The sequence below is a fragment of the Oncorhynchus tshawytscha genome, unplaced genomic scaffold (assembly GCF_018296145.1).
Source record: "Oncorhynchus tshawytscha isolate Ot180627B unplaced genomic scaffold, Otsh_v2.0 Un_contig_12663_pilon_pilon, whole genome shotgun sequence".
Classification (NCBI taxonomy): Eukaryota; Metazoa; Chordata; class Actinopteri; order Salmoniformes; family Salmonidae; genus Oncorhynchus; species Oncorhynchus tshawytscha.
The window spans coordinates 32,501-44,874 of record NW_024608011.1 but is presented as its reverse complement, the minus strand read 5'-3'; the positions used below and the strand labels follow the sequence as shown (position 1 = coordinate 44,874).

Here is a 12,374-nt window from a genome sequence, read left to right as displayed (position 1 = left end):
CCCTGTTATAATGTGGATAAAGAGTTACCTGTCTAACAGAACACAGAGGGTGTTATGGCTTTACACCCCCTGTTATAATGTGGATGAAGAGTTACCTGTCTAACAGAACACAGAGGGTGTTATGGCTTTACACCCCCTGTTATAATGTGGATAAAGAGTTACCTGTCTAACAGAACACAGAGGGTGTTATGTCTTTACACCCCCTGTTATAATGTGGATGAAGAGTTACCTGTCTAACAGAACACAGAGGGTGTTATGTCTTTACACCCCCTGCTATAATGTGGATAAACAGTTACCTGTCTAACAGAACACAGAGGGTGTTATGTCTTTACACCCCCTGCTATAATGTGGATAAACAGGTAACAGAACACAGAGGGGTGTTCTAGAATGGAAGCCTCTCCAACATAATCCAGGTAACAGAACACAGAGGGTGTTCTAGAATGGAAGCCTCTCCAACATAATCCAGGTAACAGAACACAGAGGGTGTTCTAGAATGGAAGCCTCTCCAACATAAAGAGTTACCAGGTAACAGAACACAGAGGGGTGTTCTAGAATGGAAGCCTCTCCAACATAATCCAGGTAACAGAACACAGAGGGGTGTTCTAGAATGGAAGCCTCTCCAACATAATCCAGGTAGAATCAGGGGGTTCTCCAGACACACGATAACATACGGTAACTTATGTACACATGGATGTAGTCCTGTAGATATGTGTTAGTGGTGGAGGAAGAGTAATCCAGGTGCCTGAGGGCACACAGTGGGTTGTAGATATGTGGTAGTGGTGGAGTAGGGACCTGAGGGCACACAGTGTGTTGTAGATATGTGTTAGTGGTGGAGTAGGGGCCTGAGGGGACACAGTGTGTTGTAGATATGTGTTAGTGGTGGAGTAGGGGCCTGAGGGCACACAGTGTGTTGTAGATATGTGTTAGTGGTGGAGTAGGGGCCTGAGGGGACACAGTGTGTTGTAGATATGTGTTAGTGGTGGAGTAGGGGCCTGAGGGCACACAGTGTGTTGTAGATATGTGGTAGTGGAGTAGGGGCCTGAGGACACACAGTGTGTTGGAGTAGGTGCCTGAGGGCACACAGTGTGTTGTAGATATGTGTTAGTGGTGGAGTAGGGGCCTGAGGGCACACAGTGTGTTGTAGATATGTGTTAGTGGTGGAGGAGGTGCCTGAGGGCACACAGTGTGTTGTAGATATGTGTTAGTGGTGGAGTAGGTGCCTGAGGGCACACAGTGTGTTGGAGTAGGTGCCTGAGGGCACGCAGTGTGTTGTAGATATGTGTTAGTGGTGGAGGAGGTGCCTGAGGGCACACAGTGTGTTGTAGATATGTGTTAGTGGTGGAGTAGGTGCCTGAGGGCACACAGTGTGTTGGAGTAGGTGCCTGAGGGCACGCAGTGTGTTGTAGATATGTGTTAGTGGTGGAGTAGGTGCCTGAGGGCACGCAGTGTGTTGTAGATATGTGGTAGTGGTGGAGGAGGTGCCTGAGGGCACACAGTGTGTTGTAGATATGTGGTAGTGGTGGAGTAGGTGCCTGAGGGCACACAGTGTGTTGTAGATATGTGGTAGTGGTGGAGTAGGTGCCTGAGGGCACACAGTGTGTTGTAGATATGTGGTAGTGGTGGAGTAGGGGCCTGAGGGCACACAGTGTGTTGTAGATATGTGTTAGTGGTGGAGTAGGTGCCTGAGGGCACACAGTGTGTGTAGATATGTGGTAGTGGTGGAGTAGGTGCCTGAGGGCACACAGTGTGTTGTAGATATGTGGTAGTGGTGGAGTAGGTGCCTGAGGGCACACAGTGGGTTGTAGATATGTGTTAGTGGTGGAGTAGGTGCCTGAGGGCACACAGTGTGTTGTAGATATGTGGTAGTGGTGGAGTAGGTGCCTGAGGGCACACAGTGGGTTGTAGATATGTGGTAGTGGTGGAGTAGGTGCCTGAGGGCACACAGTGGGTTGTAGATATGTGGTAGTGGTGGAGTAGGTGCCTGAGGGCACACAGTGGGTTGTAGATATGTGGTAGTGGTGGAGTAGGTGCCTGAGGGCACACAGTGGGTTGTAGATATGTGGTAGTGGTGGAGTAGGTGCCTGAGGGCACACAGTGGGTTGTAGATATGTGGTAGTGGTGGAGTAGGTGCCTGAGGGCACACAGTGTGTTGTAGATATGTGTTAGTGGTGGAGTAGGTGCCTGAGGGCACACAGTGGGTTGTAGATATGTGGTAGTGGTGGAGTAGGTGCCTGAGGGCACACAGTGGGTTGTAGATATGTGGTAGTGGTGGAGTAGGTGCCTGAGGGCACACAGTGGGTTGTAGATATGTGGTAGTGGTGGAGTAGGTGCCTGAGGGCACACAGTGGGTTGTAGATATGTGGTAGTGGTGGAGTAGGTGCCTGAGGGCACACAGTGTGTTGTAGATATGTGTTAGTGGTGGAGTAGGTGCCTGAGGGCACACAGTGTGTTGTAGATATGTGTTAGTGGTGGAGTAGGTGCCTGAGGGCACACAGTGTGTTGTAGATATGTGGTAGTGGTGGAGTAGGGGCCTGAGGGCACACAGTGTGTTGGAGTGGTGCCTGAGGGCACACAGCGTGTGTAGATATGTGGTAGTGGTGGAGTAGGTGCCTGAGGGCACACAGTGGGTTGTAGATATGTGTTAGTGGTGGAGTAGGTGCCTGAGGGCACACAGTGTGTTGTAGATGTGGAGTAGGTGCCTGAGGGCACACAGTGTGTTGTAGATATGTGTTAGTGGTGGAGTAGGTGCCTGAGGGCACACAGTGTGTTGTAGATATGTGGTAGTGGTGGAGTAGGTGCCTGAGGGCACACAGTGTGTTGTAGATTTGTGTTAGTGGTGGAGTAGGTGCCTGAGGGCACACAGTGTGTTGTAGATATGTGTTAGTGGTGGAGTAGGTGCCTGAGGGCACACAGTGTGTTGTAGATGTGGAGTAGGTGCCTGAGGGCACACAGTGTGTTGTAGATATGTGTTAGTGGTGGAGTAGGGGCCTGAGGGCACACAGTGTGTTGTAGATGTGTTAGTGGTGGAGTAGGTGCCTGAGGGCACACAGTGTGTTGTGGATATGTGGTAGTAGTGGAGGAGGGGCCTGAGGGCACACAGTGTGTTGTGGATATGTGGTAGTGGTGGAGTAGGGGACTGAGGGCACACAGTGTGTTGTAGATATGTGTTAGTGGTGGAGTAGGTGCCTGAGGGCACACAGTGTGTTGTAGATATGTGGTAGTGGTGGAGTAGGTGCCTGAGGGCACACAGTGTGTTGTAGATTTGTGTTAGTGGTGGAGTAGGTGCCTGAGGGCACACAATGTGTTGTAGATATGTGTTAGTGGTGGAGTAGGTGCCTGAGGGCACACAGTGTGTTGTAGATATGTGGTAGTGGTGGAGTAGGGGCCTGAGGGCACACAGTGTGTTGTAGATATGTGGTAGTGGTGGAGGAGGGGCCTGAGGGCACACAGTGTGTTGTAGATATGTGGTAGTGGTGGAGTAGGTGCCTGAGGGCACACAGTGTGTTGTAGATATGTGTTAGTGGTGGAGTAGGGGCCTGAGGGCACACAGTGTGTTGTAGATATGTGTTAGTGGTGGAGTAGGTTCCTGAGGGCACACAGTGTGTTGTAGATATGTGGTAGTGGTGGAGGGTGCCTGAGGGCACACAGTGTGTTGTAGATATGTGTTAGTGGTGGAGTAGGTGCCTGAGGGGACACAGTGTGTTGTAGATATGTGTTAGTGGTGGAGTAGGTGCCTGAGGGCACACAGTGTGTTGTAGATATGTGGTAGTGGTGGAGTAGGTGCCTGAGGGCACACAGTGTGTTGTAGATATGTGTTAGTGGTGGAGTAGGTGCCTGAGGGCACACAGTGTGTTGGAGTAGGTGCCTGAGGGCACACAGTGTGTTGTAGATATGTGGTAGTGGTGGAGGAGGGGCCTGAGGGCACACAGTGTGTTGTAGATATGTGGTAGTGGTGGAGTAGGGGCCTGAGGGCACACAGTGTGTTGTAGATATGTGGTAGTGGTGGAGTAGGGGCCTGAGGGCACACAGTGTGTTGTAGATATGTGTTAGTGGTGGAGTAGGTGCCTGAGGGCACCTGAGGGGTGCCTGAGGGCACAGTGTGTTGTAGATATGTGGTAGTGGTGGAGTAGGGGCCTGAGGGCACACAGTGTGTTGTAGATATGTGTTAGTGGTGGAGTAGGTGCCTGAGGGCACACAGTGTGTTGGAGTAGGTGCCTGAGGGCACACAGCGTGTTGTAGATATGTGGTAGTGGTGGAGTAGGTGCCTGAGGGCACACAGTGTGTTGTAGATATGTGGTAGTGGTGGAGTAGGTGCCTGAGGGCACACAGTGGGTTGTAGATATGTGGTAGTGGTGGAGTAGGTGCCTGAGGGCACACAGTGTGTTGTAGATATGTGTTAGTGGTGGAGTAGGTGCCTGAGGGCACACAGTGTGTTGCCTTGGCAGGAACTAATGGGGATCCATAATAAACCCCAGGAAGAGTAGCTGCTGCCTTGGCAGGCACTAATGGGGATCCATAATAAACCCCAGGAAGAGTAGCTGCTGCCTTGGCAGGAACTAATGGGGATCCATAATAAACCCCAGGAAGAGTAGCTGCTGCCTTGCCTTGGCTGCAGCTAATGGGGACCCATAATAAATAGAGATACAGGTGCTGCCATCCAGGACCTCTATACCAGGCGGTGTCAGAGGAAGGTCCTAAGAATGTACTCCAGCCACACTAGTCATGGACGGTTTCTCTCTGCTACGCCACGGCAAGTGGTACCGATGCACCAAGCCTGGAACCAACATTACCCTGAATAGCTTCTTCCCCCCCAAGCGGGGCGGCAGGTAGCCTCGTGGTTAGATCGTTGGATTAGTAACCAAAAGGTTGCAAGATCGAATCCCCCGAGCTGACAAGGTAAAAATCTGTCGTTCTGCCCCTTAACAGGCAGTTCAGTATACAGTATACAGTATACTGCTGTTACTGTTAATTATCTATCCTATCTCACTTTACCCCTACCTACAGTATGACTGTTACTGTCTATTATCTATCCTTTACCCCTACCTACAGTATACTGCTGTTCCTGTCTATTATCTATCCTTTACCCCTACCTACAGTATACTGCTGTTCTGTCTATTATCTATCCTTTACCCCTACCTACAGTATACTGCTGTTCTGTTACTATCCTTTACCCCTACCTACAGTATACTATGTCTATCTATCCTTTACCCCTACCTACAGTATACTGCTGTTACTGTCTATTATCTATCCTTTACCCCTACCTACAGTATACTGCTGTTACTGTCTATTATCTATCCTTTACCCCTACCTACAGTATACTGCTGTTACTGTCTATTATCTATCCTTTACCCCTACCTACAGTATACTGTCTATTATCTATCCTTTACCCCTACCTACAGTATACTGCTGTTACTGTCTATTATCTATCCTTTACCCCTACCTACAGTATACTGTCTATTATCTATCCTTTACCCCTACCTACAGTATACTGTCTGTCTATTATCTATCCTTTACCCCTACCTACAGTATACTGCTGTTACTGTCTATTATCTATCCTTTACCCCTACCTACAGTATACTGCTGTTACTGTCTATTATCTATCCTTTACCCCTACCTACAGTATACTGCTGTTACTGTCTATTATCTATCCTTTACCCCTACCTACAGTATACTGCTGTTACTGTCTTATCTATCCTTTACCCCTACCTACAGTATACTGCTGTTACTGTCTATTATCTATCCTTTACCCCTACCTACAGTATACTGCTGTTACTGTCTATTATCTATCCTTTACCCCTACCTACAGTATACTGCTGTTACTGTCTATTATCTATCCTTTACCCCTACCTACAGTATACTGCTGTTACTGTCTATTATCTATCATTTACCCCTACCTACAGTATACTGCTGTTACTGTCTATTATCTATCATTTACCCCTACCTACAGTATACTGCTGTTACTGTCTATTATCTATCCTTTACCCCTACCTACAGTATACTGCTGTTACTGTCTATTATCTATCCTTTACCCCTACCTACAGTATACTGCTGTTACTGTCTATTATCTATCCTTTACCCCTACCTACAGTATACTGCTGTTACTGTCTATTATCTATCCTTTACCCCTACCTACAGTATACTGCTGTTACTGTCTATTATCTATCCTTTACCCCTACCTACAGTATACTGCTGTTACTGTCTTATCTACCTGTATATACATACTGTATCTACCTCAATTACCTCGTGTATATAGCCATGTTATTACCTCATACCCCTGCACATCAACTCGGTACTGGTACCCCGTGTATATAGCCAAGTTATTACCTAGTACCCCTGTATATGACTCAGTACTGGTACCCCGTGTATATAGCCATGTTATTACCTAGTACCCCTGTATATGACTCAGTACTGGTACCCTGTGTATATAGCCATGTTATTACCTAGTACCACTGTATATGACTCAGTACTGGTACCCTGTGTATATAGCCATGTTATTACCTAGTACCCCTGTATATGACTCAGTACTGGTACCCTGTGTATATAGCCATGTTATTACCTAGTACCCCTGTATATGACTCAGTACTGGTACCCTGTGTATATAGCCATGTTATTACCTAGTACCACTGTATATGACTCTGTACTGGTACCCTGTGTATATAGCCATGTTATTACCTAGTACCCCTGTATATGACTCTGTACTGGTACCCCGTGTATATATCCATGTTATTACCTAGTACCACTGTATATGACTCAGTACTGGTACCCTGTGTATATAGCCATGTTATTACCTAGTACCCTGTATATGACTCAGTACTGGTACCCTGTGTATATAGCCATGTTATTACCTAGTACCCTGTATATGACTCAGTACTGGTACCCTGTGTATATAGCCATGTTATTACCTAGTACCCCTGTATATGACTCTGTACTGGTGCCCTGTGTATATAGCCATGTTATTACCTAGTACCCCTGTATATGACTCTGTACTGGTACCCTGTGTATATAGCCATGTTATTACCTAGTACCCTGTATATGACTCTGTACTGGTGCCCTGTGTATATAGCCAAGTTATTACCTAGTACCCCTGTATATAGCTAAGTTATTACCTAGTACCCCTGTATATGACTCGGTACTGGTGCCCCGTGTATATAGCCAAGATATTACCTAGTGACCCCTGGACATTGACTCAGTACTGGTACCCTGTGTATATAGCCATGTTATTAAATCAAATCAAATCAAATCAAATTGTATTTGTCACATACACATGGTTAGCAGATGTTAATGCGAGTGTAGCGAAATGCTTGTGCTTCTAGTTCCGACAATGCAGTAATAACGAGCAAGTAATCTAACTAACAATTCCAAAAAAAACTACTGTCATACACAGTGTAAGGGGATAAAGAATATGTACATAAGGATATATGAATGAGTGATGGTACAGAGCAGCATAGGCAAGATACAGTAGATGATATCGAGTACAGTATATACATATGAGATAAGTATGTAAACCAAGTGGCATAGTTAAAGTGGCTAGTGATACATGTATTACATAAGGATGCAGTCGATGATATAGAGTACAGTATCAACGTATGCATATGAGATGAACAATGTAGGGTAAGTAACATTATATAAGGTAGCATTGTTTAAAGTGGCTAGTGATATATTTACATCATTTCCCATCGATTCCCATGATTAAAGTGGCTGGAGTAGAGTCAGTGTCATTGACAGTGTGTTGGCAGTAGCCACTCAATGTTAGTGGTGGCTGTTTAACAGTCTGATGGCCTTGAGATAGAAGCTGTTTTTCAGTCTCTCGGTCCCAGCTTTGATGCACCTGTACTGACCTCGCCTTCTGGATGGCAGCGGGGTGAACAGGCAGTGGCTCGGGTGGTTGATGTCCTTGATGATCTTTATGGCCTTCCTGTAGCATCGGGTGGTGTAGGTGTCCTGGAGGGCAGGTAGTTTGCCCCCGGTGATGCGTTGTGCAGACCTCACTACCCTCTGGAGAGCCTTACGGTTGAGGGCGGTGCAGTTGCCATACCAGGCGGTGATACAGCCCGCCAGGATGCTCTCGATTGTGCATCTGTAGAAGTTTGTGAGTGCTTTTGGTGACAAGCCGAATTTCTTCAGCCTCCTGAGGTTGAAGAGGCGCTGCTGCGCCTTCCTCACGATGCTGTCTGTGTGAGTGGACCAATTCAGTTTGTCTGTGACCTGGTACCCCTGCACATTGACTCAGTACTGGTACCCTGTGTATAGAGCCATGTTATTACCTAGTACCCTGTATATAGCCATGTACCACTGTATATGACTCTGTAGTACCCTGGTATATAGCCATGTTATTACCTAGTACCACTGTATATGACTCTGTACTGGTACCCTGTGTATATAGCCATGTTATTACCTAGTACCCCTGTATATGACTCTGTACTGGTACCCTGTGTATATAGCCATGTTATTACCTAGTACCCTGTATATGACTCTGTACTGGTACCCTGTGTATATAGCCATGTTATTACCTAGTACCACTGTATATGACTCTGTACTGGTACCCTGTGTATATAGCCATGTTATTACCTAGTACCACTGTATATGACTCAGTACTGGTACCCTGTGTATATGGCCATGTTATCCTTACTCATTGTGTATTATAACTTATAGTATTATTTTTCTAATTTCTTTCTCTCTGCATTGTTATCAACATTTTGAGCCTGTTTCTCACTTATATTCATTTTGTTTTACAAGTGTAACTAATTATTAAATCAAATCAAATGTTATTTTTTGTATGCTTCGTAAAACAGACTAAGTAAGCATTTCACTGTTATTCTACACCTGTTGTTTTACGAAGCATGTGAGGAATACATTTGGTTGTAAATGAGATCTGTATTTCATTTTCAATATGTCATTATTAAGGGGGTATTGTGTGTGTGTGTGTGTGTATATGGGTGAGATGTAAAAAAAATAATAATCTATGTAAATCAATGTTGAAGTCAGGCTGTAAAACAACAAAATGTGGAATAAGTCAAAACAGGTAGGAATATTTTGTGAAGACCCATGTTTGTAAGTGAAACCCGGTATTTGACTGGCATCTGCTGGTCCAAACAGGAAGACGCTCCAGAGCGGCGCTCATTGGCTGTTGCCATGACATCGCTTCGGTCGATATGCGGACGCTGAGGAGTGAAGCATTCTGGGATACGGACACAAATTTGCAGCGATGCTTTGGTGAAGATTTACTCAAGACTAAATAAAACACTCTACAAAAAAATGAAGGTATTGTTGCCTAGAAACAACACGGGTATAGTTATATACTTAAACCGGGTATTTCAATTAGCTACGCGTTTATATTTTGGTTGTGGTGTCCCCGAACCCAAATGTTGCTAATGTTAGCTGGCTAGCTAGCTAGCGTTACCAGTAAGGCGACTTCTTGGCTAACTAATCATTTGCACCAAGTCAAACCACCTGTTACAAACTATCTCCCTTTTATTGGGACAGGGGATATCGGTAGCAGACTTGAATGGGGGAAATATATCGATAAGAGGGACGTACCTGTAGGGTGGAGTCGGGATTCGTACCCAGGCTGAGGGTTCTGTAGACCAGGGTTTCACCAACTCTATCCTGGAGCTTCCCCTCTGTGCACGTTTTGGGTTTGTACTACATAGCTGAGTCAAGCAACCAGCTCATTATCAAGCAACCAGCTCATGATCAAGTAACCAGCTCATGATCAAGCAACAAGCTCATGATCAAGCAACCAGCTCATGATCAAGCAACCAGCTCATGATCAAGCAACCAGCTCATGATCAAGCAACCAGCTCATTATCAAGCAACCAGCTCATGATCAAGCAACCAGCTCATTATCAAGCAACCAGCTCATGATCAAGCTTCCAGCTCATGATCAAGCAACCAGCTCATGATCAAGCAACCAGCTCATGATCAAGCAACCAGCTCATTATCAAGCAACCAGCTCATTATCAACATTAGATTTTTCTTTAACAAGCTGTGTACAACAAGGGCAAAAACCAAAACGTGCACCCAGGGTGGTTCCAGGGACCGACCTTGGGGAAACCCTGCTGTAGACTGCAGTGTTAAAGGGGAAGTCTGTAGAAACCCTGCTGTAGACTGCAGTGTTAAAGGGGAAGTCTGTAGAAACCCTGCTGTAGACTGCAGCGTTAAAGGGGAAGTCTGTAGAAACCCTGCTGTAGACTGCTGTGTTAAAGGGGTAGTCTGTAGAAACCCTGCTGTAGACTGCAGCGTTAAAGGGGAAGTCTGTAGAAACCCTGCTGTAGACTGCTGTGTTAAAGGGGTAGTCTGTAAAACCCTGCTGTAGACTGCAGCGTTAAAGGGGAAGTCTGTAGAAACCCAGGGACTGCTGTTCCAAGGGAAGTCTGTAGAAACCCTGCTGTAGACTGCAGCGTTAAAGGGGAAAACCCTGCTGTAGACTGCAGCGTTAAAGGGGAAGTCTGTAGAAACCCTGCTGTAGACTGCAGCGTTAAAGGGAAGTCTGTAGAAACCCTGCTGTAGACTGCAGCGTTAAAGGAAGTCTGTAGAAACCCTGCTGTGACTGCAGTAAAGGGGAAGTCTGTAGAAACCCTGCTGTAGACTGCAGCGTTAAAGGGGAAGTCTGTAGAAACCCTGCTGTAGACTGCAGCGTTAAAGGAAGTCTGTAGAAACCCTGCTGTAGACTGCAGCGTTAAAGGGAAGTCTGTAGAAACCCTGCTGTAGACTGCTGTGTTAAAGGGGAAGTCTGTAGAAACCTTGCTGTAGACTGCAGCGTTAAAGGAAGTCTGTAGAAACCCTGCTGTAGACTGCAGCGTTAAAGGGGAAGTCTGTAGAAACCCTGCTGTAGACTGCAGCGTTAAAGGGGAAGTCTGTAGAAACCCTGCTGTAGACTGCAGTGTTAAAGGGGAAGTCTGTAGAAACCCTGCTGTAGACTGCAGTGTTAAAGGGGAAGTCTGTAGAAACCCTGCTGTAGACTGCAGCGTTAAAGGGGAAGTCTGTAGAAACCCTGCTGTAGACTGCAGCGTTAAAGGGGAAGTCTGCAGAAACCCTGCTGTAGACTGCAGCGTTAAAGGGGAAATCCGTAGTTGTTACATCCAATTTGGATTTATAAATTCATGATATGTACTCATTCATTCTTGAATAAAATAACTTATTAATGCCTCATGAGTTTAGCTCAACTGTCGTACTCCATCAGAACCCACAATATAAGCTTGTTTTACCCTAATGTTTGTAAATGAATACTATAGCCTCAAAACATGTTGATATCATGGATGGTCAGTTCTTGCATCCAAAGCTCAGTCTTATGAATTTGAGAGTGATTACATTTCTCCATCCCCGTCCCTCAGCTTTTTACTGAAACAGGCGGGGAGAACGCTCCGTTGTTTCTACTGATGATAAGTTCTTTAACCTTACCCACTAGACCAAATTATTCCCTCTGACCAAATTATTCTCTCTCTCTCTCTCTCCCTCTCTCCTCTCTCCCTCTCTCTGTCTCTCTCCCTCTGTCTCTCTCCCTCTGTCTCTCTCCCTCGCTGTCTCTCTCCTCTCTCCTCTCTCTCTCTCCTCTCTCACTCTCTCTCTCCCTCTGTCTCTCTCTCTGTCTCTCTCTCTCTCTGTCTCTCTCTCTCTCTCTCCTCTCTCACTCTCTCTCCCTCTGTCTCTCTCTCTCTCTGTCTCTCTCTCTCTCTCTCTCACCCTGCAGCGTGTTTTCACCCTCACAGACAGAGCTTGGTTGGGGTCCTGTCTCCAGTACAAATGGCAGAACACCCTGGGGAACTACATCGCTGTCGCAGGGTGAGTTGTTGCTCTGATGGTTGCTGTTGTTTTGTAAAGTCGCTGGTCTTCAACATACATGTTATTATGGTGTGATGTAAAACTCTGGTCCAGGGCGTTTAGTGCGGTTTGCTTCCAGTTGATTAGTCATTCACAGGCTACACAGTAAAATGACACAGTTCCTTGCAGGTAAGTGTAATGAAACAGGCAGGGAGTTGTGAGCTCAGCCTTCTGGCCCATAGCCCCGTGTGCCGTCCACTAAGCCAAGAAAACCTGCTTTATCAGCCTGTATTCAACTGGACCAGAGCTACCTGTTATATCTATTAATATAATACCAGTCTGTATTCACCTGGACCAGAGCTACTTGTTATATCTATTAATATAATACCAGTCTGTATTCACCTGGACCAGAGCTACCTGTTATATATATTAATATAATACCAGTCTGTATTCACCTGGACCAGAACTACTTGTTATATCTATTAATATAATACCAGTCTGTATTCACCTGGACCAGAGCTACCTGTTATATCTATTAATATAATACCAGTCTGTATTCACCTGGACCAGAGCTACCTGTTATATATATTAATATAATACCAGTCTGTATTCAC

At 46.0% G+C, this 12,374-nt stretch overlaps 1 protein-coding gene across 1 annotated transcript in view; it reads left to right on the top strand.

The window, feature by feature from the left end:
• Positions 1-9,122: 9,122 nt before the first annotated feature.
• Positions 9,123-12,374, top strand: part of LOC121843211 (WD repeat-containing protein 19-like) — a gene marked incomplete at its 3' end in the record, with an annotated part of 32,653 nt that continues 29,401 nt past the window's right edge. Inside the window, 2 exon segments of the mRNA XM_042312793.1 lie at positions 9,123-9,261; positions 11,690-11,781. Coding sequence (XP_042168727.1) covers positions 9,256-9,261; positions 11,690-11,781 — 98 coding nt within the window.